This window comes from Kryptolebias marmoratus, linkage group LG20 (assembly GCF_001649575.2).
Source record: "Kryptolebias marmoratus isolate JLee-2015 linkage group LG20, ASM164957v2, whole genome shotgun sequence".
NCBI lineage: Eukaryota > Metazoa > Chordata > Actinopteri > Cyprinodontiformes > Rivulidae > Kryptolebias > Kryptolebias marmoratus.
The window spans coordinates 18,411,504-18,437,063 of record NC_051449.1 but is presented as its reverse complement, the minus strand read 5'-3'; the positions used below and the strand labels follow the sequence as shown (position 1 = coordinate 18,437,063).

At 37.5% G+C, this 25,560-nt stretch overlaps 2 protein-coding genes across 2 annotated transcripts in view; both read right to left on the bottom strand.

Annotated features, from left to right (window-relative positions):
- Positions 1-1,541: 1,541 nt before the first annotated feature.
- LOC108238581 (zinc finger protein 665-like) lies at positions 1,542-6,929 on the bottom strand. Its single transcript, XM_017420777.2, has 7 exons — positions 6,773-6,929; positions 5,740-5,942; positions 5,555-5,647; positions 4,851-4,946; positions 4,648-4,758; positions 4,432-4,561; positions 1,542-4,338 (listed from the first exon to the last, which is right to left on the bottom strand). The coding sequence occupies exons 1-7, from the start codon at positions 6,783-6,785 to the stop codon at positions 2,477-2,479; spliced, it is 2,508 nt and encodes an 835-aa protein (XP_017276266.1). The 5' UTR covers positions 6,786-6,929; the 3' UTR covers positions 1,542-2,476.
- Positions 6,930-11,378: 4,449 nt separating this feature from the next.
- The window catches only part of LOC108238657 (sodium channel protein type 4 subunit alpha B), a 43,306-nt gene continuing 29,124 nt past the window's right edge, over positions 11,379-25,560 (bottom strand). Inside the window, exons 17-27 of the mRNA XM_017420899.3 lie at positions 22,977-23,387; positions 20,517-20,634; positions 20,239-20,393; positions 19,773-19,946; positions 17,922-18,044; positions 17,553-17,825; positions 16,971-17,024; positions 16,742-16,883; positions 16,451-16,551; positions 15,971-16,241; positions 11,379-15,541 (exon numbers count right to left, since the gene is read on the bottom strand). Coding sequence (XP_017276388.1) covers positions 14,307-15,541; positions 15,971-16,241; positions 16,451-16,551; positions 16,742-16,883; positions 16,971-17,024; positions 17,553-17,825; positions 17,922-18,044; positions 19,773-19,946; positions 20,239-20,393; positions 20,517-20,634; positions 22,977-23,387 — 3,057 coding nt within the window. The 3' untranslated portion in view covers positions 11,379-14,306. The remainder of the gene's footprint in view (positions 15,542-15,970; positions 16,242-16,450; positions 16,552-16,741; positions 16,884-16,970; positions 17,025-17,552; positions 17,826-17,921; positions 18,045-19,772; positions 19,947-20,238; positions 20,394-20,516; positions 20,635-22,976; positions 23,388-25,560) is intronic.

The window sequence follows — 25,560 nt, the reverse complement described above, 5'->3', positions numbered from 1 at the left end:
GTTTTCTCAGTTAAAAAGAAAAAGAAGGGGGAAAAAAAAAGATGGAGTGGGTGGAGTTTTGGTGCATCTGGTTCATTTTGGCGTCCAGACCTGACCTGATCATAAAAGCGAGCATGGGAGGATGGGAGGGTGGAGGAGGAGGGTGGAGTTCTGTGCGTCTCTGAACTGGGAGACAGGAAGAGACACGGCGCCATCTAGTGATCACGGAGAGCTGATTTTGGAAATCATTCTGGAAAAAAAAAAAAAAGTCTGTCTGTGTGTGTGTGTGGAAGTGGCGTGGGCGTGGGTTCAGTTGGGGACGGATGGAGGGGGGTGGTTGTGGACATGTGTGTGTGTTTTCAAAGTGTGGGACTGTGAGGAAGGCCTGGCGTGGAATCAGATTTTCCACTGAGATCACTGAGTCAGGGAGGGAAAGAGGGAAGAGGGGAGAGGAAAAAGGGAGACATCTGGTAATGATCGGTCTTTATTAGAAGCTCTTATTGTAAATCTGATGGATTTTTACAGCTGAGGGGCTCTTTTATACGTTACGATGCATGCATTTTGAAATGTCTCTATACCAGCACTTATAATAAACTCCGTAATCCATAAAAATCCAGAGGAATGCACTGGCACAACAGCCAGGTTTTTAGTTTTCGATTCCTCTGGAACTTTCTTTTCAGAGAACAGTTCTCTCGATTTGTCTTTTTAAAACACAGAAGGGAAAGAATCTTTGAAATATTAATACAAAGTCAACGTAAAGCCGTAAATGCAGAGACGTGCTTCCTGAAGCCAAAAGCCTCAAAAAAGCCGCTCACATTTTTAGAGGATCTTGATGTTCAGACAAGACTTGCAGGCTTTCCAGGTCAGAAAAAAGGCATGCGGCTCGGTGCAGCCAGAGCCTTCAGTCTGAAGATATAAACATCTTGCAACGTTTAACTCATCGCCACATTCAGCTTTTAAGGGTGTGCTTCTCTGTGAATGATGAGATGTCTCAGGGAAACAACTCAAAGGTTGATGAAAAGGAGTACTGATGAGAAAAATCGCCGGCATATGAAGAGGGTGAAACTGAACTATTCCAGTTTACTAAGACATGAAATCTGAGACCTAAGAAATGTTTATGGCAAATTGGTTCAAGAACTTGTTTGTCTGACATTGAACAGAGGTGCCCAGAATCAAGCTGAGCTACTATAAAATACTTGTTTTTTATAAAGTAGGGCATTCTCCTTATTAGCTTTTGCTACACTTCCCATTTCACTGGGCAGTAGTCAAAACATTAGGAAATTGCAAGTTAATCAAGACTCCAAACTGTGCTTACAAACCTTAATAACAGGAAATGGGACAATTTTCAGCAACTCTAAATATTGTTGACTTTTCTCAATCTGCAGCAAAGTCAATGTTCTTTAGTCAGCACTGCTCAAGAGAAAATACAGGTAAATACTGCTGGAAAGATGCTTAATGATGACTTACTGCCATCTAGTGAAACCTGTTTTAATCCTGCTCAAATGGCTCACTACTTGTACTGTTTTTCATCGTTAAAAAAAACAAAAAAATTAAACACAAAGTGTAACCAAGCTAGTTTAATGTGAGACTCAAATCTCAAAATAACTGAATAATAAAAAAAAAAAAAAACTAACAGCAAGCAAACAAAATGTCATGTTGAAACTGCATTTGTTTGTTTTTTTTTGCACTTCAGCATATTTACAAATAATCACAACTTTCCTGTGTGTACCAAGGACTTTCCAAGAAAATACTTTCAATTTTACAACTTCAGAACACACATTATGTCAGCTGAATAATACAGAGACGCCTCCAGGTCACAGTGGAGAAATTATTTCTGGACTTCATTTTTGCACGTTTTTTTTTACATTTCCCTCAAACCACATTAAGTGGTGCGATGGTCAATAATAAACTCCCACTTCAGGGAAAATATTTGCCAACAGCACAAAAGAAAAGTTCATCTAAGACTTCACAACATACAATGTAAGGGTGCACTCCCAACAGCATGCAGCTGCTTGGTTGACGTAACTACCCATGTGCCTGAGCGCCCACATTTAAAGGTGTACAGACACCTGATGGAGTGTAGGTGTTATAATCCAAATAAATCTTAATGGATCAATTAAAATGCAGGGATACTGCAGGCAAATGCAAAAGTAGTTCATAGAAGTATTCCCGTCTGTGATTCTTACAAAGCTCTGTAAAATAACATTTACCATAACATTCAAATGTATTCATACTGGAAATAATGTCTATAAAAAGAACCAAAAAAATATTGTGCTGGTTGTTATAGTCTGAGAATACATTTAGTTTGCAACTAACAGTGGAAGATTCTTTTCCCCTCAATGTCAACATCCCTACAGCATGTTTCATTAATTATATTGGAGGTTTATTAGTCAAATAACCCTTCAGTACCTTTTCCTAGATAGTGCAGTTTCAGTACGTGTAGTTCAGCATGTTGATTGTTTTTAAACTCCCGCTCCAGTTTGCCTTCGAGCCCGATTCAGTTCATGTTAGAATGACTCTTCAGGTGTCTCCTCAGGTGGTTCAGACAGGTGTAGGTTTTGGGGCAGATCTGACAGTGGTACGGTCTCACCCCTGAGTGGTTCAACATGTGCTGCTTCAGCACACTTCCGTCTGAGAAGGCTTTCCCGCACTGAGAGCACACATAGGGTCGCTCTCCCGTGTGCACGCGCATGTGGACTGTTACTTTGTGCGCCATAGTAAATCCTTTGCCACACACGGCACACTTGAAAGGCCTCTCTCCGGTGTGTATGAGCCTGTGGGTGCGCATTGCACCCATCTGAGAGAAAGCCTTTCCACAGTCGGGGCAAGCGTGTGGCTTTTCGCCTGTGTGAACCCGGGTGTGACTCCGCAGTCCTCCTGCTGTGGAGAAACACTGGGAGCAGTGCGTGCACTGATACGGTCGCTCTCCTGTGTGCGTGCGCATGTGCTGCTTTAAATCGTAGCGGTTTCTGAAGCCACGGCCGCAGACCAGGCAGCTTTCGGGCCTGTCGTCATTGTGGCGCAGCTCGTGATTAGCCAGACATTTTTCCGACAGGAAGCACTTGCCACATTCTTGACACTGATAAGGTTTCTCGTGGTCAACTCTCTGGTGATACTTCAGCTCACTGATGCCGGGAAACGTCTCGTCACAGTACCTGCACCTGAAGCGATGGTTGGGGCTGTACGGAAGCTGATGTTCGCTCATCTGATGATTTCTGAGCAGGTGGGCCATCTTGAAGGTCTTTCCACAATGAGCACACTCGTATTTCGTCAGCAGCTGCACACACTGGTGTCTGACCCGCTCTTGCAGAGACCTGAACTGAGATCCACACTTTGTACAAATGTGGGCAGCATTTTTACACTTCCTCTTCCTGTGCCCAGACAGGTGAGCTTCAGTCCGGAAAGCTTTACCGCAATGAGAGCACTTGTAAGGCTTCACTGCTGTGTGGAACCTCTGGTGTTCAAGAAACTCAAAACGATACTTAAAGCTCCGTCCACATAGTGGACAGTTATGAGTGACTCTTCCCCCTGAGTAGCCAGCTTTGACAGATGTCTTCCTCGAGGACAGCGAAGTCCGATGTCCACTTCTCCTATATTTACCTCCAGTCATATGTTTTGCTGACTCCATTTCACCTCCCTCTTCGTGCCGCTGTTGATGTTTGAGCAGACACTTTGAAGAGATGAAGCTCTTTCCACACTGCTTGCACTGATAAGGCTTCTCATGGTCCACTTGCTGATGATACTTTAGGTCACCAATTCCAGAAAAACCAGCACCACAATGGCTGCACTTAAAAAGGCGGCTCTGAACGTGGGTGAGCAGGTGTTCCTTCAGGCTGCTAGACTTTGGAAAACTCTTTCCACATTGCCCGCAGTCGTGGCTGCGCCCTCGCTTAGGGCAGTGGTGCCTGAATTTGTCTAGTGAAGTTGGAAAGCTGTTGCCGCATTTAATACAAAGATATGCAGCGTTTTTACACTTCCGGAGCCTGTGTCCAGCCAGCAGAGTGGCTGTTCTGAAAGCCCTGCCACACTCAGAACAGTTGTAGGGCTGCAGACCGCTGTGGACCCTCTGGTGTTCAATGAGGACAGAGTGATGCTTGAAACATTTATCACACTCGGGGCATTTATGGACTGCTGACTGCTGTCTTCTGCGAGGGGATGAAGGGATGTCCGGATTTTTTGGCGATTCTGGGAAGTCTGTTGAAGTAGAAGGGTTTGTGGACAGTTCTTCGTCGAACATGACAATTTGAGGGACGTCGGTATTTTCATCATCACAAGCATTCGGATGGGAGGAGATGGCCACTTCCAGGGATGGTGGGAGGGCCAGAGATGGAATCAGAAGATCGTCTGATTGAAACGGAACTGCAGAAAAAATGAACACAACCATTACTACAAATGCCCTGCATGTTAAGCTAAAGCATAAGGGCTGTACATTTAAAATATAGACAAACTTACCAACAGTATTCTTTGCCAACTTTCCATGGCACTGTTTGCTCTGAAGAAGAAATTTAAGGTCGTCTCCATTTGAGACACACTGCATATACTCCTCCAGCACAGCAGGAGCGGCACTGATCCAAGATGCAGTCTAAAGGCAAGGATAAAAACAGAAAAAACATTAAAAATACAGTCGACAACGGCCTTATTCACTATTATCTTCTAATGATCTCTTGCCTGTTTGAAATCTGGTATTGGAAGCAGCTCCTCAAGTCTTGTAAAGAATTCACAAACTAGAGTCTCTAATGCGGTGTCAAAATCAGGGCCATATTCCAAAGGAAACACATTCTGTTAAAAAAGAATTATCCTCATGAATATACAAACGTTTCAGATGTTTCAGTAATTATTTTATTTCACCATGGAAATCGTGCAACTTCTACCTTAAGAAAGTGTTCCCTGCCATCAGTGTCTTCAATGAGGCCTTGAACGAGCTTCATAAAGTTGGCTTCTGGAGCTTCAATCACTGGATCATTTGTCTGGATTATAAAACAACAAGCCATGTGAAACCAGGGTAATATAGCATTAAATACCAGTCTAGATAGTCAAGAACTGGTGCACTGAAAAAACCTTTGTATACAGAGCTGTTACCCTCTGGAACATACTGCCTCAATCCATTAGGCTGATGCAAAATCATGTTTTCAAAATGTATCTCAAAAAATCTGTACTTCAGAATGAAATAAGACTAGAATTTTAACCCAGCAAGTGTTATTTGTACAATAATTGACATATTTTGGTTTTGTTTTTGATTTTAAATGTGATGTTTCGAATGAATTGTTTGTAATATTTTAAATTTTGTATGTGGACCCCAGGAAGAATAGTCTCTCCATTTAGTAGACTAATGGGGATCCTTAAATAAACAAACAAGTAAGATTGATAAAGAACAATTTCTTCTCTCATCGCTGCATAATCTGATTATTATTCTGCATGTAAATGCCAAAAATATAGCAAAAAATGGTCATAACTAATATCTAAAGTTCAAAGTCTCAATTAAAGGACAATCAAACAATATTATTTGACTTAAAAGATGGATAGAAGTTAAATCTATGCATTAATTGATAATGAGAATAGTAAAAGTATCCCTCACCTCCTCGATGCATGAGTTACGGATTCTGTTAAGGTGAGTCTCAACGGCCTTGAGATCTTCAGGGCGTTCAGAGCGCAACAGCTCAAGAGTTGTCTGCAGGAGATGTAGTTTGTGAGTCTGATGTTGCTGCTCACACCCTCTCTGCTGGTGTCTTTTTAAAGCCAGGATTTGAACATTTCACTTACCCTTGCTCTGAGGCCCAATGACAGTAGCCTCCCCTCTCTTTTACTCATCAGATCGGGAACCGCATCCGTTACCATGGACACAAACTCCTCCAGTTTCCCATAATGCTTTATGTTCCTCTGCCTCACTACCTCCCACATCACTGCTGACATTAGTCGAAGTGGTGGGACCAGGAGTGCCAGGGAAGACAGGGGGACGCTGAACTCTTTAGAGAAAAAGTGCATTTTTTTCCACACATAAAACTTAAAAAACAGCATGTGAACATCATATTGATCACTTGGTATGAAGAAATGGTTGTCCTAAAAGAGAGACTGGTTAGCTGAAAGTGAATTAATTAAATTCAGGAAGTTAAAAATTGTTTGTGATTTGTAGAAACAATATTTATTGGAAGAAGGTGAATAGTCCCCAGTGCTGGCTGGAGGCTGTAAATCATGACTGCAAAGAAACACAGCACCCCATATTTTAGTCAGCACTACCATGTAACCATAAAGTGAGCTGCTTTATTCTAAGCACCAACTTTGCATCAAGTTTAAAGCCTATTATTCGTTTTGTTTGCACTTAAGTCTTCAGATGCTCAGGCGTGGTTTTACGCTGATAACGCTGCGCACAATTCACGTGACATGAGCTGCTGCTGACCTGACCGGTTATCAGTCCCTGAACGCTAAATGTTAGAAATCACACATTTTATTGCAATTAAACCATGTTATGACTGGTTGCTTTAACGAACTAAAGTTGTACTGAATTTCAGATGCGTTAAAATATTTTAAAAACTTGTTTAGTCTAGTAGCGTCGCAACCTTTTATGCTTTGTGCTAATGCTAACATGTTAGCCACAATGCTAACGCTAACCTGTTAGCCACCAGGCTGCTAGGACTGCGAGGCAAAACACCGGTTTATCACTGAGCAAAACAATTTTTGTTCCAGGGATTAGACGAGGCCTGCGGAGCCTTAGCTAAGCTTTCGCTTTAGCTTTTCGGCTAGGCGCAAAGGAAGTACAAACACGCAATTGATCCAAGTTTTGCGATGTAATACATACCCATGTCGTTCATTTCGGAATTCTTCAATAACTCCACAAATAAAGTTCAATGCAGCACAGTTTCTTTCATAGTTTCGGCTAGCGTGCTATAGCTACCCGAGTCCGGAGCTTCAGGCGCCAACTTCTTCCTGAAACACGCAGTCCTTCTAGGGGAGCATTAGCGCTGTCAGTGGCCGGATGGCGCGATGACGCTCGTTTTTAACTACCGGGCAGCCCGGATAAAAAAAGGCTCACACACTCTACGGCGCCACTCACTCGCACCGCAGTACGGGACATTCAAAGGTAAAAAACAAGCGCTATAAGATGTATACATATTCTTCAAAGACCTACATTTTAGACGTCTGAAATTTATCAAGATTAAAATAAATTTGTTGAGTAGTAGTTGTAAAAAAAAAACCCGAAACAAGCAATTTGTTCGAAAATAAATACAATAAAATTACTGCATAAAATATGAAACATAAAAAACATAAACATAAAAATGTTTAAAATTAATTTTTGATCAATTATAAAAGTTTTTTTTTTCAAAAGACTAAAGCAACTAAAGTACATTTCTCTATTGACTGACATTTTACAGCTGTAAGGAATATAAGGGAAAATTTGCTATATTATTAATGTAATTTTTTTACGTTTAAAATTTATATTTTTATTTATATTCACTTCACTTCAGATAGAAATGGAGCATTAGGTGACAATATAAGTAGGTACTGAGAAACATGTTTTCATTCATATTTTACACATTTGGACTTCAGATAACAAAATTAAGACAAAAAGCTGCACTTAAAATAATAAGTTTGAAATGAAAACAGATCAAAAGGAAGGTAATGGGCCAGATGTTTCTGCAACACATTATTATAATTAAGAGTGACAGCAAAACTTATTGCACAACTTCAAAGGTCGACGCCACAATCAGTGCAAATTAGCTGCAGAATCAGGCAGTCTCAGTTTACACTGTTTTCTAGGTGATCGAGGCATATGTAGGTTGTGTGGCAATGGTTAAAGCTGTCAACTAAAGAAGGTTGCAGGTTGACCTCTTGACCTTTCTGTGTGGAGTTTCTATGTTCTCCCTGTGGGTTTGCTCCACATTAGATTTATGTGTGCTCCCACATTCAGAGCACACATAAAGTCATTCCTCGTATAAAGTGTCACCTTGCGTTGCATGGTAAACCATCTTCTACAGGATACTTGTACAGCCTTTCTCCAGAAGTGAATATCTGTGTATCTGCTGCTCTCCAGCATAGATGAAGGCCTTGCTGCGGTCAGAGCACAGGTATGACATTTCTCCTGTGTTTGATCTCTAATATGTATGTTTGAACCACCTGAAACAAACGAAAAAAACTACACTGAAACAGTCTCTCAGTTGTGTGACTACAGCTGTGAACGGTCGGGTCATGTTAGTTACTGAAAGATTTACTACAACTTGAACAAATCTGTGTTTTCTGTTGTCTGCTGTGGAGCTGGTGAACTATCAGACTCACGGCTGAGCCTAAAATTTGCTGCACAGCTTGCACTGGATGGACAGCTCAGCAGGATCTTCTGATGGGATCTCAGCTCACTTAGTTAAAACTCTGCACTATCTGCAAAAAAAAAAAAAAAATCATCAAATATTTATTATAGTTAGGTATTATCCCTCTTATAGTTTTATTCAGAACCCAGACACAACTTTAGACCGATCTGTAAATGCGTGAGTGCTCACGCGGGGGCAGTGAAGGAAATGAAAGAGTGATGGCCCAGTAAGTACTTATCTGTAACAGAGGATTCATAGGAGAAGTAATTAGATAGTGCTTCATCAGGCCATCTGGACACTGTTAGCCACCATGACTAAGTAAATCTCTGTAGTGCATGCTGACTGGCAGAAGAGAGCTTGTACCTAAAAGGCTATATCCTCTTTTTTAGTTATTAAATTCCCCACCCTTTTGATGGGGTCATCCTCAGTACCTTGGAGCCACATTTACCAGGCCAACTGTGACTTAATTCAGTGTCAGTAAAATATAGCTGGTAGATTTTATATACAGAAAAGTGCTCAGATCACTGAATGGTAGTTCTAAACCAATTTATCAATAAAAAAAATCTATTTATTTAAAAAAATCTTTCTAATTTGAGAAAATGTCATGTAATTTCCAGACAAAGGAGGGAAAATGGTGACTGGCGTTTTAGCTTTGACAATGATAGGTTGGATGGGTTCCAGTTCTTTTTTCTATTTTTGTCTTTTTCTGTCAATTTGTTTTCCTTTTTCTACCTTACATGGATAACAATGCATGACATCACTCTGTCACAGTTTATTTAACAAAAATGTCTCTACTGTTTCCATAGAAATTCAGAACCCATCCAAGTGATTTTTGGTTATCAGATATTTTTTGATAAACAGTTCATTAGCAAGTGTGAGCAGATCTAGAAAAGCAGGAGTTTTAGAGGCTCAAAGAAGGGATTGATACAAATACCAGATTATTTACAGTAGAAAACATCAAAACAGCTGCCAAACTTCCCAGGAGTGGTTGTCCCAGGACCCTCCCTTCAGACTCAAGGTTTCAAATAAATTAAAGAGTTATCTCTCAAAATTTAAAGACCTCACTTTGCACTGTAATTTAAGTACAATAAAAAAAGAACCAATATGAACCAAAATAAGACCTTTGGAACAACCAAAATTATAATTTGATTCATCCAGTGTTCATCCATCCATCTCCACATCACTGAGGCAACAGGACCCAGATATCCCTCTCTCCAGCAACACTGCAGCCCCTCCTGGGGGATCCTGAGACATTCCCAGGTCAGAAAGGAGACATAATCCTTCCAGTGAATTTGAACTATGTTCCAGGTTCTCCTCCCAGTAGGACATACTCAAAATACTTTCAAACGATCAGAAGTCATTTTATCAGATTCCTGAACCACCTGAGAGGCAGTACTCTATGCTTATCACCCTGTCTCGAGAGCTGAGCCAAGAAATACTCTGAAAGACACTCAGTCCGATGTTTATATGTGTGATATTTTTGTCATTATCCGCATCTCATGAGGTGAGAGTTAGAACAGAGTTAGATTGAGAGCTTTTTTTCACCATTGTAAAACCTCCAATGTTTTTATTGCCCTGATGCATGATAACTTTTAAATGGCCAGAAAGAGATTTACTTTTATTTTTTGTCTTAATTGTTTAGATATGTATGTAAAAGTAAAAGCTTCTGTTGAATTATTTACTGTACATACAAAACAAAATAAACTTTCTAATGTAAACTGGTTTCCTCTCCATCTGATTTCCTAGGCTAATGATGCTGAAGCAATGTGAGGCGTAAGATTAAATTTAAGGTTATTCTTGTTGAGTGCAGTATATATTATTCAGTACTGTTGAATACATGCCACACTTTGACTTTTAACAAACATCTTCTGTTAGCTTAGTCTGCATCACAGTGACATTGCTGTGTTTTCCTGCATGTGAATGCGTTTTGTAATTAGTCATAGTGCCTTTTTAATCGTTTTGAAAATGTTGTCTCTTAGTGATGAAGCTTTAATCTCCACCACATGTTCAAATGCTTAAAAATCTGATCAATTACCAAGTCACATTCAGTAAAATCACATTTTTCTGGCACTTTATGGACAAATCCAAATGTAATTCAGAGTAATTATAAGAATGGATGGTGAATGTTAACCATTTTTGTAAAAATTCCTAATGTTAATGTTACTTTACATGTGTGTGTAAGAGACAGGGGCTGGTTGGGAGAAAAAGACAGAATGTGTGTATTTGTGTGTGCGTGTATAATTAAAAGAAGTGATGTTTTTTTTTTTTTTTTAACTTACAGATTATCCTTCTATCCCAGCTGGTCAGCGTTGGATTTGACCACCCTCACAACCAGAGAGAGGAAATCTCTTTGGAGCTAAATCCAAATTGGCACCCGTGATCATTTTTTGAACAGAAAACCCCAAAATATAAATCTGTATTCACAGCTAATCACAGAAGGAAGAAAGAAAGAAAGAAAGAAAGAAAGAAAGAAAGAAAGAAAGAAAGAAAGAAAGAAAGAAAGAAAGAAAGAAAAGGAATCAGCAACAACTTTGTCTTCTTTTGTTTGCATGTTTGTACAAGCGTGTGAGCTGCCTATTAAAAAAAAATTAAAATAATTTATTAAGGAGGTTTTTTTTAAAGGAGGTATTATAAAGAAATGTAAGCTTCAAATGAATTTGATTATGAACAATAAACATCTTACCAGATTCAGATATCTCTTTGAATAACCTCAGTTTGGAGAAACACAGTTTATTTCTGTGACACCGACAAGCTAATGGCTAGTTCTAACAGGGCCAAGACCAGCGTGGACAGCCGCTGTCTTAAAACCAGAGTCTTAATGTGTTCATTAATGTGACTGCACTCACTGACTTTTCAGCAAACAGTTTTTGCATTTTTCACGAGGAACTGTCTCAGTCCATGGGATTCTTTGCTTGATATTATGTTGATAAATCATGAAGTCGTATTTTTCCCCGTCACATCACTTATTGTTTTCCCATGACATCAGTAAAAGCATTTCTTATCGATAAACCAAAATACAGTATGATTCACTGCGCTGACAGGGAAACCCACAAATATGGAAAAAAAGAGTTTTATTACAATTTAATAAAACAATCCATGAACTGTTTTCCCTTCATGCAATACAGATAATCATGTACTCAAGGAAAGTCTTTCATATAAAAATGAACTATTTAGATAATTTGATCATGCCTTGGCCATCAAAAGAGTCACTGAAGTGGCCTTTTAATATAAATACATTACAAAAAGTAGGTAAAAATCAGCTCTTTACAGACTCGGTGACAAAATTGTGCTTTCAGTGCATTCATGCTCCTCCAGTTCACACCCACCCGATCAAATTAAATGGTCTGCAGGGATTCAGAGAAGTGTGTGGACAACAATTAAAGTCAGGCACATAAATTAGGGATTATTAGCACACAGCCCTTTTCTTTATAAGTGACACACAAGTTTAACTTCTAATATGACGTTGCAGATTAACTGGAAAGGTTGTTTTGTGTGACTAAAACTTGTGATGTTAATTAGTTATAAGAACTGCTTTACTTTTTATGTTCCTATGAAAGTAACAAACAATTATTTACACTCATTTATGTATAAAAAGCAAACTTTCTGCCTAAATAAGTTTGATCTGCCTAAGGTGCATACAAAAAAAAAAACAAGTCCAAGAAATCTGTTACTCATAAAAAATTTAAACCTTAAAATACCTAGTTCATCCTTTCTTGTTATTTATTAATATAAATTATTTACGATTACATATAGGTCTGTTTGTCTTTAAATTCTAATGTTTTCTGAAAAAAAAAAAAGAATAGCAGCTTTGGTTGAAATTATTTTAACAAAACATAAATATCCACTAGAAAATATTTGTTGACTCCCAGTATTAGTTAAATGTATGTAGTCTACTGGTATAAATTAATTAATTCAAAACATTTGTGTATTCATGAATACATATTTCTAGAAAAATAAAAATAAACCTCTTAAGAACATCAAAATGTGCAGATTTGTCACCAGGTTTAAAAATTATGTAGCCTATGCATAATATTATTGTTAGCTCATCATGTCAACCAAAAATGCTTCAAAGTGAATTTTTAAAAAGCAGCAATAAATGTTCTTTGCAGGTTCAAGGGTGTAAGTTTGGTCTGTTACTTTGGGATTCATTCATCTTTCTATCTGAATCTGGTTTAAAATAAATTAGATGTGCAAAATATATTTGTTTTGATTGTAAAACTAAAGACTGGCAAAAGTAACATCTCGGAGATAAAGAATAATTTGGCCTGGTTGTGGCTAATTTCATGAGTGTAGCTTGAAGAATATGATTCAGAAATGTTGTATAAAAATAAATATGAATGTATTTATTTTTCCAAGGGACTTTAACTCTGCTTCATCACAACAGGAATTTAAACATTATCCCTATAAGTTTAGTTTGATTATCAGAAAAAAAACATAATGTGAATCCTTAATATTAATAAAATACATTTTATAAACGTTTCCAACTTGCTTTTAGCTTTGCAAAAGAAAAGCTGCAAACATTGAAAACCATTTTGAGTCATTATTTATAAATAAAAAAGTCTTTGTTAACTTTTAGGGTTATTTCTATTTTTTTTTAGCAATGTGTCTGTCTTTTAGAACTTTCTTGGCTTAGACACATTTTTAAAATGACTGCTTTTTAATTGTTTTTGTAAAAAATAATATAAACTATACTATATTCAACTAATGGCCGCTGTTAAAAATATTTTAGGTAGTCCACAAGCTAGTTTCCTATAACTAACAGCACTGTTTTTAGTCTGAACTTTGTCAGAAACTGCAGGATAGCTACTTTCTACACTTATGTAAAGATCTGAAAATTCCTTCATAGCACTTACTTCAAAGTTATAAATAGGAACGTAATATTTCCAAAGGTTTCCTGTCACAACTCATCTATTTAGTTGGTATAGTGATGATCGTAAGTTTGTTCAAAGTTCTTTGCATTTCCCTGTGGATACGACACCAGCTTCTTCTGAAACCAAACAAGATGACAGTTAAAGTCAAAAACATGTTGAGATGCTTGGCTGTCTAAATGAGACGGATTGTAAAGCACTTTGTGGGACCTAAACAAGGTTTAAAGGTGCTTTGTAAATTTGGACAATTTACTCCATATTGAGGAAAATTATTCAGTCTTATGTAAGACTGTCAGCTAATTCAAAAATAAAGCCATTTAGTTTTTTAAACATTTAGATCAAAATCTAATTTTTTTAATTAAAGGGCTAAGATTTACTAAAATTTAAGCTGAATAATTTATTAATAAAAGTGTTTTTTGTTTGTCTGAAGCTTCAGGTTATTATAAAACTCTATTATATAAACCTTATCCCATCTATAAAACACTGTAATACTGATATCATTGGGTCAAAGCATAAAGTAATTTTTTTCGAGGTGATAATTTTAAAGTGCTGACCTTAACCCTAAAGAAACGTCATGAAAAGACATAACATAACAATCAGATCACGTGAAGAAAACCAGTAACAACTCAGAGCTCAAGCTGTCAAACTATTTGATTAATAGTTACCAGAAAACCAATGATTTTTATGCCTACATATAATTAATGTTTGCTAGTGCTTGTGCATTATATTCAATTATTGGCATATATAGTTTTATTTCCATTGCTGTTCAGGCTCTTATTATACAAAAATACAGACACTTCAAATTGGCAGAGAAGCTTTAAGGAACAATGTAAGCAGAATAAAATGCTGACAGATTACCTCATTTTTTTGTGATGTCCTTATTCAGAGATTAGTATTGAGTTCATATGATGATGTGAGGACAAGTTTAACCTTACAACCTCCACATACTCTCTTCAAGGTTATGACTACAGAACATATAGTCATTATGAAACATATATCTATGCACCACTGTTATTCTACTGAGACAGAGGCTGCTACTGAAAAATATTGCATGCTTACTTTGCAGTTTATAAAATAATAAAAAAATGGTTTGACTACAATTTATTTTCATCAGTACTCTCTAAAATCTGTAAACAAAACAGATGAAGATAATTTGATCGTTTCAAAGGAAAGTTTCCTCGTAGTTTTCACTTGGCTCCTGGGGTTCAGAGCCTCTAGATATTGATCTGCCCGGATCAGGGGGGCTCAGAAAGGTTTCCCAGGTCGTGGTATCATAAGATGGTGCTGAGGACAATAACCTGTCCTCTGTTGTCTGTTCAATCTGGACCCCCACTAGCCCATAGTGCTCTATCATGGAGGCTATCAGCCCCTCCGTCTCCGGAGCATTCTCCACATCCACCACAGCTTCATAGTTTATTTGTCTGTAAAGGTATGATGCCTGCTTCACTTGCCGGCGCACCAGATGCCTCCTGTAACACCTCTGGATGATGATTGCAGCTACCTCCTCCATTTTGCGGCGCAGCGTGGACGTGATGGGCTCGTGGGAAACTTTGGAGGGATTAGTCGTCATAAACTTCTCCTCCATTTGCTGTTTGAGGGTGTCCATATCACCCGACTCTCCCAGCACACGCTTTGTGAAGGCAAACAAGATGTCCAGGCAGTGGATCCTGTCCCCACTGACCATAGGAAGGTCCATAGAAATCAGATGGATCTTGTTGGGTTTTGCAATACGCAGCGGCTCCGACAGAGCGTCTGCAAACCTTTCCAGCTTTGAAAACTCTATGAACTGTGTGGCCTCGGAGTCAAACTTCTCCCAAACCTCATAAAACATTTCAAAGTCATCCTCGCTCAGGGGTTCTGTGCTCTCCTCTGTGGCAACGCTGAAGTTCTCCAGAATGATAGCTATGTACATATTTACCACAATGAGGAAGGAAATGATGATGTAGCTGACAAAGAAAGCTATGCCCACAGATGGGTTACCACAGTTTCCTCGAGTATTGGTGCCAGTATTAATAAAGTTAACATCACACTCCTCTGGGGAGTTGGACATTATAGGGCTCAGGAGGTTGTCCCAGCCTGCTGAGGTGCTGATCTGAAAAAGGCAGATTATACTGTTCCCAAAGGTCTCAAAGTTGAACATGTCATCAATCCCATCTTGCTTTTTCACGTAGGCAAAGTTCGCCATGCCAAAGATAGCGTAGATGAACATGACGAGAAAAAGCAGGAGGCCAATGTTGAACAGTGCTGGCATGGACATCATTAAGGCAAACAGTAAAGTCCGTATTCCTTTGGCTGCACGTATAAGTCGAAGTACACGTCCTATCCTTGCCAGTCTGATGACTCGAAACAGGGTTGGAGACACAAAGTACTTCTCAATTATGTCAGCGAGAACAATCCCTGAAATTAAAAGAAAGCCAGACAAAAACAAATTTGTCACACTGCAAATGAATTCAGCAGCATTTATTTCTTTTCTTATTTACAGTGAATCAGTAGTTAAAAGCTTCATGATAATTGTTCCAAATATTCATCATGAAAAGGTTTGGTTGTGGTTTAGAACTGATACAAATTTTTTAGGTGAACTTAGTTTCCTTCTGGCCTTTTGGTTTGACTGGTAAATTTCCACAAAGAGGTCTCATTAACCAACTGGATACAATCAGTTTTTCAAAGGCCTGAAAATGTTAGTTCAATTTTAAAATGATGGAGGACGATAGTCATTATGTAGGAATGCAGTAACTACTATAAAACAAATCTTGGACAAAATAAATTAAATAAAATAACTAAATTATTATTATTGTTGTTAATTTTTGCGTGTGTGTCGATTCTTACCCACTATAGAGAGAATGATCACCACAAAGTCAAAAATGTTCCAAGCCACGGTGAAGAAATAACATCGAAGGGCGAAGATCTTGATCAGGCATTCGGTGGTGAAGATGACAATGAAAACCAGGTTGATCATGTTGAGAATGAACTCCATTCGCTCCGACTGCTCATCGGTTTCCACCATCATGGTCACCATGTTGACTATGATGAGCATCATGATCATGATGTCGAAGGCTTGCTTGGACACCAGATCAAAGAAGAAAGCTTGCAGAATATTCTAAGATAAACACATACAAATATACCATAATATTACAAAAATATCTTTGGAAAGTCTTCAATTTAAAGACTTCATTTATTAAAAATAGTGTTTGCATATATGATGATATGTGGCATTAACACAAATATACAACTAATGCATTTTAAACACACTGTACATACATGTCATTATCTCAAAATGTGCTACATTTGTGATTTGTTTTACTTTACCGCAGGTCTCGGTATTGGCTTTTGAGGTTTCTTAGTTCCCAGCTTTTTCATAGCATTATAATACTTTTTCTGTTCTTCAGTCATAAAGATATCCTGTCCACCTAATTATAAAAGCAAAAGAGAAATTACATTAGTAAGTGCAGAAATCTTTATTTAAAAAAATACATGTTTTCTCTACGAACTGATTTACCAAGTATTATTGCATAATTTAAGACTTCTCTTCCAGATTCCAAAAAATGCTAAGAATATTTTGGAAACATCAAGTGATTCAGACCTGTTCACAGTAAATACTTATCTTTCTTTTCTGCTGGTTGAAATTGTCAATGATCACACCGATGAAAAGGTTGAGGGTAAAGAAGGAGCCAAATATGATGAAGACAACAAAGTAGAGGTACATGTAGAGATTAATTTCTCGGCTGGGTTGTTCCTCCACCTGAAAATATTTTTTTTTTTATCATTTAGTTAAGTTCTAAAAAAACACTCCTGATGTAGAATCCAGTGACAGATTGACCATACTTACTCCTCTTGAATCAACAGCTGCATTCATTATTTCCATCCATCCTTTAAATGTTGCCTAAAAGATAAGACAGCACAATCTTACAAAATCATCACAGCACATTATTCCATCAACATAGTACATGAGTTTACATAACAGAAAAAACAACAACAACAAGCACAAAAAACAGCTATATTCTGAGTTCAAAACTGTTGAACTTGTAGACTTAAAGAAATTTGGTCAGGAGACAACGGCTGAGTCCCATTTCACAAAACAAACACATAACTCTAGATCCTGGCAATGAGCATACTGAAATCATGTCAGTTTACATACAAGGAATCAAAGGCAATTGATGATTGTTTTTTAAAGATGTGTCCCATTTTGCAGTGGAACATACTAACTCTTACTCTTTGCAACTTCAAATTAGGGGCCAGGGGTTTGGGGTAGCACTAGAGAATGGGATTCAGTCAATAAGTGATAAGAAATCATGTCTGCTGAACAAACTCTTTTCATTGCAAAGATGGTTCCTGGCAGCAACAATTTGTTTAATAAACATTTCCATTTGAGAGGGAAAAAAAACCTTTTTTTCAGCACAGGAAAACCTACCACTTGCAGGAGGGAAAGGTAGCCGAGTCCAACATTGTCAAAGTTGACCTTGACCTTTGTCCAGAAGAACTGAGTGTCATTCATGGCGAGACAGTCAGACTTGTTGTTGACCACAGAGACGCTGTGGATGAAGCCCGTTTTGTTCACACACTTCCCAAACTTGCCGGCGAACAGGTTGACTCCCATGATGCTGAAGATGAGCCAGAAGATGAGACACACGAGCAGCACATTCATAATGGAAGGGATGGCTCCTATAAGAGCGTTCACAACCACCTGAAGAGAGAAAAACAAGAAACACATCCTGCACAGTTCGACTCAAACTCAATAACACAACTGATTACATAAGAAAAATGTAAACTAATTTCTCACCCTCATGCCCTCAAATCTGGACAGAGCTCTGAGTGGTCTCAAAGCCCGCAGGGTCCTCAGGGATTTGATGGCAGAGAAGTCTGAATATCCCAGTGAACTTGCAACCAGACTTATCAGGGACACCTGAATGGATTACGGAAAATTTTATGAACTTCAGAACACAAGGTCATTGTAAATACATAAGCCAGTGTTGTTTAAGCAGTTATGAAAAATAGCTGGACAGTATAAAAACATCACAAATAAATACTAAGAAAAAGGAAAAACAGTTTTAAAAGATTTTAAAAGCCATGTTTAGCATTTTTCAGGCGTATTTTGGGACATTCCACAGTTAGGAACACACCCAATAAATTTGAAGGTTTAGATTTCGTTTAGTTTTTTTTATTTTTTAAATATTGTCTTTTAGCAAATTTAGACTTCCACTCTATTCTACAACCAAAACAGACAAGACAGAATGGTATCCTGCTGTTGAATGACCCTCTGATGACAGCTATGAATGAAAAAGGTTTGATATGACAGACAGAGGAAGTTCGTCATGATTGGTGATGACAAAACACAGACAAGTATGCACATATGGTCAAACAGGATCCATACATGCATGCCCAGCTATATATACATATAAATATGTGTATATATATTAAATAGAGTGAGTTTTATAAAGAACTTTTATGTCTTTGTCAAATTTGTTTTCCAATTAAATTGATCCAGAACATTATTTAAAACCAATTTAAGGCCTTTATGAACCCAATGTCCTGCATTTCTTTATAAAAGTCTATTTCAAGATGTGTCAGTCCAATATATCTAAAGAAGATATTAAAACTTTATTATTTGGATAATAGACAGCTTAGGCTTCACAAAAGTACATATGTAAAAGAGAATAAAGGCAAAAAAGGTAAAGTGACATTTTCATAGACAAAAAAAGGTATAAAAAGTATAATACTTAGATTTTTTTTATAGATTTAATTTACACATAACAGACTGTACATAAATTCAGCTGTTACATTCCTACAGAGCAAAATAAGAGTAAAAATGTTCATTAGGTGCATTTTTATAGGTTTAGTGTATAAGATCTTCTGTAGATAAGCCTCAGAGCACATGGCACTGCATTTGTTTTTGATATAAAAGCCAAGGTCCTGAAGCAACTAATTCCAAGAAAGATTGTTGAGTCTTGTTTTGTTTTTCACCATATTTTAAATTGAATGCATTTGTTTGGAAACCAGACGGTGGCTTTTAATATCACAACAACAACAAAAAGAAAAAATTACACGTCAAGAAACACAAACTTTTTTGTGATGCAGATGCAAGTGTCCAATCTGAAATCCCAAACTCATCTGGGACTGGCCAACTACAACTTACCCTAACAATAGCACGGTCTGTGGAAATCTGTGCAACAGCAGGTAAAATCAGAGGAGGTCAGGTCAGGCCGATGGCTGCACGCCTTGGCCGATTCGGATGGCCATACACTACAGATCTGCATCCATTTACCATAAACATTTCTGGATTTTACTATAATTAGCATTAGTTTTTGCAGTGGTGAACTTCTTTTAGTTCATCTGACTATATTTTGCCACAAAAACACTTTGAAAAGAGTCCCCTAAAATTTTGTTTAGTCTGTTTAAATTGAAGCAACAAAAGGCAGATTTATTGTGTAATATTCAACCAGAAGAAAATGAACAATTTAGATCTTTACTGAGAAAATATATCAGACTCACCAAGCTTCAGAAACACAAGAAATAAGATATATATATATACATATATATATATGCTGATATAATGAGACAAATTACAGATCAGCCTGAAGATTCAATGTTATTAGTAGCTGAAAACACAAGAGGTAGTAAAATATTAACTTACGTCTACAATTAGAAAGTCGAGCCAGCACCAGTAGTTGGTGAAATATTTCTTGAAGCCGTACGCAATCCACTTAAGAAACATCTCCAGGACGAAGATGTAGGAGAAGACTTTGTCAGCATATTCCAAAACCACCTTTATAACTTTTCTCCTCTCTATGTAAATATCTTCAAACGCCTGCAGAAAAAAATATATAAATAAATACAAACAGCACAGCAGCTAGGTGAACATAAAAACAAGCCAATATTATAAATATAGGAATTACAAGAATATATGGGGTTGTTGTTGTTGTTTTTGTTTTAATAAGTTTCTACTCATAAATTTTCTAACTTATTCAGGCAATACGTTAGCTGATTTCTTTACTATAGTCTGTCTAAATTCTGGGGTGTGAGAACTAAAACAACCAGAAGCTAGAAGTGTTACTGATATCTTGTGGATGGTAACTCTTAAAGAGAACTTGCAGCCTCACCAGAGCCCCACTGCTGAGCAGGATCATGAAGATGATAAATGTTTCAAACCAGCTGTGCTCCACGATCTGGTAGCAGGTCTTCCTCAGCCTCCACCAGGCCTGACCCAGACCCTGGCTGGTGTCGATGCTGCAGCACTGACAGTGTTTCAGGCACCCTGATCAGAACAAACAAGCTCATATCAAATAATGTGACAAGAAAGAAAAAAAAATCCCACAACAGTGGGCAGCAGCTTCTAAATTACAGTTTAGGAGCAGTTTTATAAAAACATTACACTCACATTTAGGGAAGCAATCCTCTGGCTCCATACTGTCTTCCGTCAGCTCAAATAAATCATCCTCCTCTTCTCCAGGTTTTCTCAGATCCACCGTGCTGCCCTCTGACAGACTAATTTTCTCCTTAAAAAGGAAAAGGTAAGTGTTACAAAACAATTCTTAATTTCACCGTATCTATATTAGTATATAAGACTGGATGTGGAAACTGTGCATGCCATCCACATACAACACACAACATTTAGAGAACTGTGCATCAGGAAAGAGACAGATGTTTTTAGTTTCTGCTGTGATGATGCTGATTGCTTTATGTGCATGTTTCCACAGAAACAAAGCAGTTGTTTTCTGCCTATATCTCGTTAAGTCTAGCTCACCTTGATGTCTTGCCTGTGAATGTTCTCCCAATTTTGATGAGATTTTCACATTTTCTAAAGGCTACATATTTCACAGGATTATTAGGACAGCGATGCAGGATCAATCCAATAAAATGGTATCAAGTCTAATCCTGTATTAACCAGCAATCGCAGGGGCTGGACACAAGATTATCAGCATTACCTATCTTATTGTTTGAAGACAACATACGCTCCAACGAGTCAACATAACATGAAACACCAGGATAAGCAAGGGTGATACTTGTACTTCTTAAAGAGAGAAAAATGATTTATTTGCTGCTAAATTCTGAACATTGTTCTCATAATTTTTTTATGTGTTTAAAGCGCCATTTAAAAATAAAATACATCTTTGCTTTGCTGTGAGCAGCAGCTGCTGCTGCTGCTGCCCAGCTAAGCTGATGGAGAGCTAAAGGAGGGCAGTGTAATGTGGAGCACAGACAGCAGGCTGCTCAGCTCAGCCTGGCTCTCCTCAGCTGCGGTAGTTTAATCTGTTTCACAGAGCTCCGCTCCACATCTGGCCTGCTCCTGTCTGTCTGCCAGACAGTCGCAGAGGCACAACCTCCACCTGAACAGACGCCTGTCCCACTGGACCCGCTGCACACACTCACTCTGAAGCTTTCGAATAAACAAAACATCACAAAATAATCCAGTAAATAATAACCCCTATAAGATGTGTTATAGTTTTTAGACAGACTAAACAAATCAGATGAAATGTGATGTGTAGAAGAGTTAGGCTTCACCTGAGTTCACAATTGTTGCATCACAGTCGACTCACATCTCTCCATTTTACTACTATAAAGAACCCCCACCATAATTTCTTTGGGCTCACAATAAAGTGAGGTCTAGGTTCTCTATTGAATCCTATCTGCTTCAGTTTTTCTCCAAAATCTGCTCCCCATTTCTTCTATTTTGCCTCATTTTTACGAGGCAAATAACTCTAATTATGTCTGCATAGACACACCCATCAAATTTAGCCAGTGATAGCAGTTTGTACTCATTTTGCTTCGGTACGCAGCAGAACGCAGGTGTTCTCTCTGCACAAAATGACAAAGAGAAAATTTTTTATCACAGTGAGCATCAGCTCTTATTGTAACAGATAAAGTAAATAAACTGTGGAATTACATTCACAGCAGCATTTCTATAGCTTTTCGTGGCATTTTGGCCTTTGTTGATCATCACTCCTTCCTTTTCTTTTCACTTAATAAATTTAAAAACCAGATGGAAGAGAGTTTTTGTTATTTTGACAATTGATTTGTAGATGCAACAACATCTGACAATCATCACTGAAATAGATGGTTAAAAAAAAATACTAAATTAATATTTCTAAACTGCACAGGGCTTAGAGAATCAGATACTGTCTGCCCTGGCAGTTACTGACATAAATATGGGAAGGTTTTCAATTAAATGCATGCACAATACCTCATTTAAATGTTTACAAACTGCACTAGGACTGGTAAGACAGAGACACAAAGCTCACTTTGAGAGGGCTTTGTGAATTACGTGGAGGGACGTTTGTGCATGAGAGTTGGACAGAACTTTCCAGTACAACACTTTCTGGTGGCATTTCAGGTGACAAAGTGTGGTGTCACTGTTTAGGTTGTGTATAAATCAATAAGGATGTGGTTACTGTATATTATATTCACTAATGTTTGAAAGCTTGTCTCAAACACAGATGGGACAAAAATAATTATTTTATCCATTGATAGTTAGTAACTATTCTGACCATGTAGTAATTCAACAAAAATTTTATATTTGGCTGATGTAGGGAAATTCACAGCACACATAGGTGAGTGGATAGTCTAGTACGGTAGATGCATTTTTTTGCTTGGTTTTTATGTTGTCTGTTTTGTGAAATGTTATATTTTCAGAAATGTTGTCTTTCTCCTCAGGGCCAGAACATTAAATATCTCTCACATTCCTGAGAAAGAGTTTTGAATATGAATTCATGCTCGCCCAATACTTATTTAGACAAATAAGACATTTAGATTTTTGCCTAAATCTGTGTTGATGTGAAATAATAAATATGGGCTCCACTTTATCTAATAGACTTTCATCTTTTAAGATAAACAAACTTACTGGTTTGTTATCCTCATCCTCAGATGACTCCGAGTTCTCCTCTTCCTCAAGAAACTCCAAATCTGACTCTCCCGTTGCAATGGGAACAATGACGGTGAGGTTTGGGTTGGTCATGTAGCTATCCTCTTCTGATATGAAGTACTTCTCTCCATACTTTGAAAAAACTCCCCCGTTACTTTCTATGTGATTTCCAGCCAACCTGATGGCCTGACTGGCTTCTTTGGCTTTATGCTTTCGACTCCTCAGGCTGCGGTGGAAGAGGTTGATGACACTCCTCACAAGCCAGGAGACGCCACTGTGGATGCGGGCGATGGCGACCTGAATGTTATTCAAATCGCCGTCTTCATCCGGAGCAGAGAGATTGTCAGAGCTGAAGGAGCTGAGCAGCAGAGCGAGAAAGAGATTCAACACCTGTGGACAGACAAATATCAAGTTTAATGTTTGAATTGAAAAAACAATCAAATCAATTATGCTTTATTATTGTTATTTGGGCTTGACACAGTAAGAAGCACTTTATTTCATTGAACTCTTATGAATTTTCTGTACAAAGCTCAGTATGGTATGGACTTTACTTTAAACAATAGCTGGACGGATGACCAGATATGATGTTCCATATATTATGTCAACACTGGTAAATCCTGCCTTGTAATTCAGGAGGATATTCTACAAAGATACATTTGAATACACAAATGATTATATTATGCTGTCTCAATCACCCTGGGGTCAAAGTTCAAAGCATCCAACTTTAAAGTAATCTGTCAGATAGCTTAGAGAGCAGCAACATACAGCACATCTCTTCATGCATGAAAGTGTGAACACTTCCTGTATGCATGGGTCATGCTCCTAGTTGTTAAAGATCATGTTTAGCCTCTGAACCAATCAGACATGAGAAGCATAAACAGATGATTAGTGATGAATACCCTCTGAGTTAGACCATCCATAATCTAACATGCATGTTTTTGGACTGAGGGAGGAAACAGAAGTATCTGAAGAAAACCCAAACATGAATGAAGAGAACATGCAAACTCCAAGCAGAAAAGTTACAGATGAGTTTTGAACCCAGAACTTTCTTGCTGTGAGGCAGTAATGTCAACAATCTGTGCCACGGTACAGCTGAAATTTTTCAAGACTACTTTTCAAAAGTAAAAAATGTATTTTGACAAAGATATAAATTTGAAACAAATGAAAATATCCACAAGAAAATAAGAGTTCCATCTATAAACAAAGAAACCTCCGTAAATGACAAAAGAGAAAACCTTTTACTTATTTATTTACTTCATAGTCTTTATGTAGTTGTGGAAATGTACAGAACAAAGGATTAAACTTAAATTTATTAATTTGTGATTAAATGAACAAATTAAAAACAAATGTTAGTGAAATTATGGTTAATTTAAAAAAGTACTTTTTACATAAAAAACATTTTGTTTATAAATGGACTTTTACATTTATTTACAGTTTTTTCATGTCATTTTACATAATGAAAAATTATGTTCTTTTTATAGAATTTAAGCATGTTTTTTATGTATTTTGAAAGATAAGAAACCTCTAAAATGTGACAGAAAGAAATCAGTATATTTGCAAATTCTCTTTGTTTCTTAATGCCTAGTATAAATCGATTTTTACTTAATCCAGTCATTTATTTACATAGTATTTCCTATCAACATGTTTACACAAAATCTTCATTTGAACCAAAAAATCAGTGGTCCTTAATTATAATGTTTTTTTCAAGGTATAAAACTGAAATATTCTAGATACTGGTAAATATGATCAAGAATAAAATTTGTTTGTAAAGAAATTGTAAAACTATAATGCAGTCCTTTTTATTTTAAACTGCACAAAGCCAAAATAAATATTTTGAAAATAGCAAAAAAGGATTTAAAATGTGCTGACAGACACATTTCAGAGAATGGGATTAAAAGACAGAAAAACAGTTAATGGTAAAGCAGCAAAGGGCATGCTGGGAACAGGTGTTTGAACTACATCCAACAGGAAACAGACAAACACACGACCTCAATCCCTCTTTTTTAAAGCCTGACGAGGTTCTAAAATCGTTAGCCAACAGAGCTAGCTGGTAGCACATATTCAGCTTTTTGTTGGTCTTGAAGACATAATTGCTGCTAATTTATGGTCCTAGCCAACATTTAAACAACACAACCAGAATGAAACTGTTGCTTCTTTTCAAAAGAAGCAAATAAATCTTGCAAATCTCATCTACTCATGCATCCAGATACTTATTTATTTTCTTTTTTCATGCATGTTTTCTCACAGGAACCCGCAGGATGACAAGCCACCGTATGACTCTAGCATATATTCTTTCTGTGGTTCTGAGCAACGGCAGCTGTGTACAAACAGAACCGTCAAACTGATTAACCTGTTATTAACAGAAACAGCTGCATGTGACGCAACAGTTGGAACAACAGGAAGTACACTGTGGCTTTAGCTGATCCTTAGCTGCACAGTATTTAGATCACAATTTCACTGACATGGCCTTCGTCATTAGTAGTGGATAAAAAAGACATGAGGTTTAGTGATACATGTCATGTATGCAAACTATTATTTATTTCTTTATTTTTTTTCTATATGC

What these genes read in the sequence shown, in the direction of transcription:
- LOC108238581 (XM_017420777.2), bottom strand. An exon ending in CATTGGGCCTCAGAGCAAGG is followed by an intron (nt 5,648 to 5,739) that starts GTAAGTGAAATG and finishes CATCTCCTGCAG; the next exon opens with ACAACTCTTGAGCTGTTGCG. An exon ending in GCAGGGAACACTTTCTTAAG is followed by an intron (nt 4,759 to 4,850) that starts GTAGAAGTTGCA and finishes CTTTTTTAACAG; the next exon opens with AATGTGTTTCCTTTGGAATA.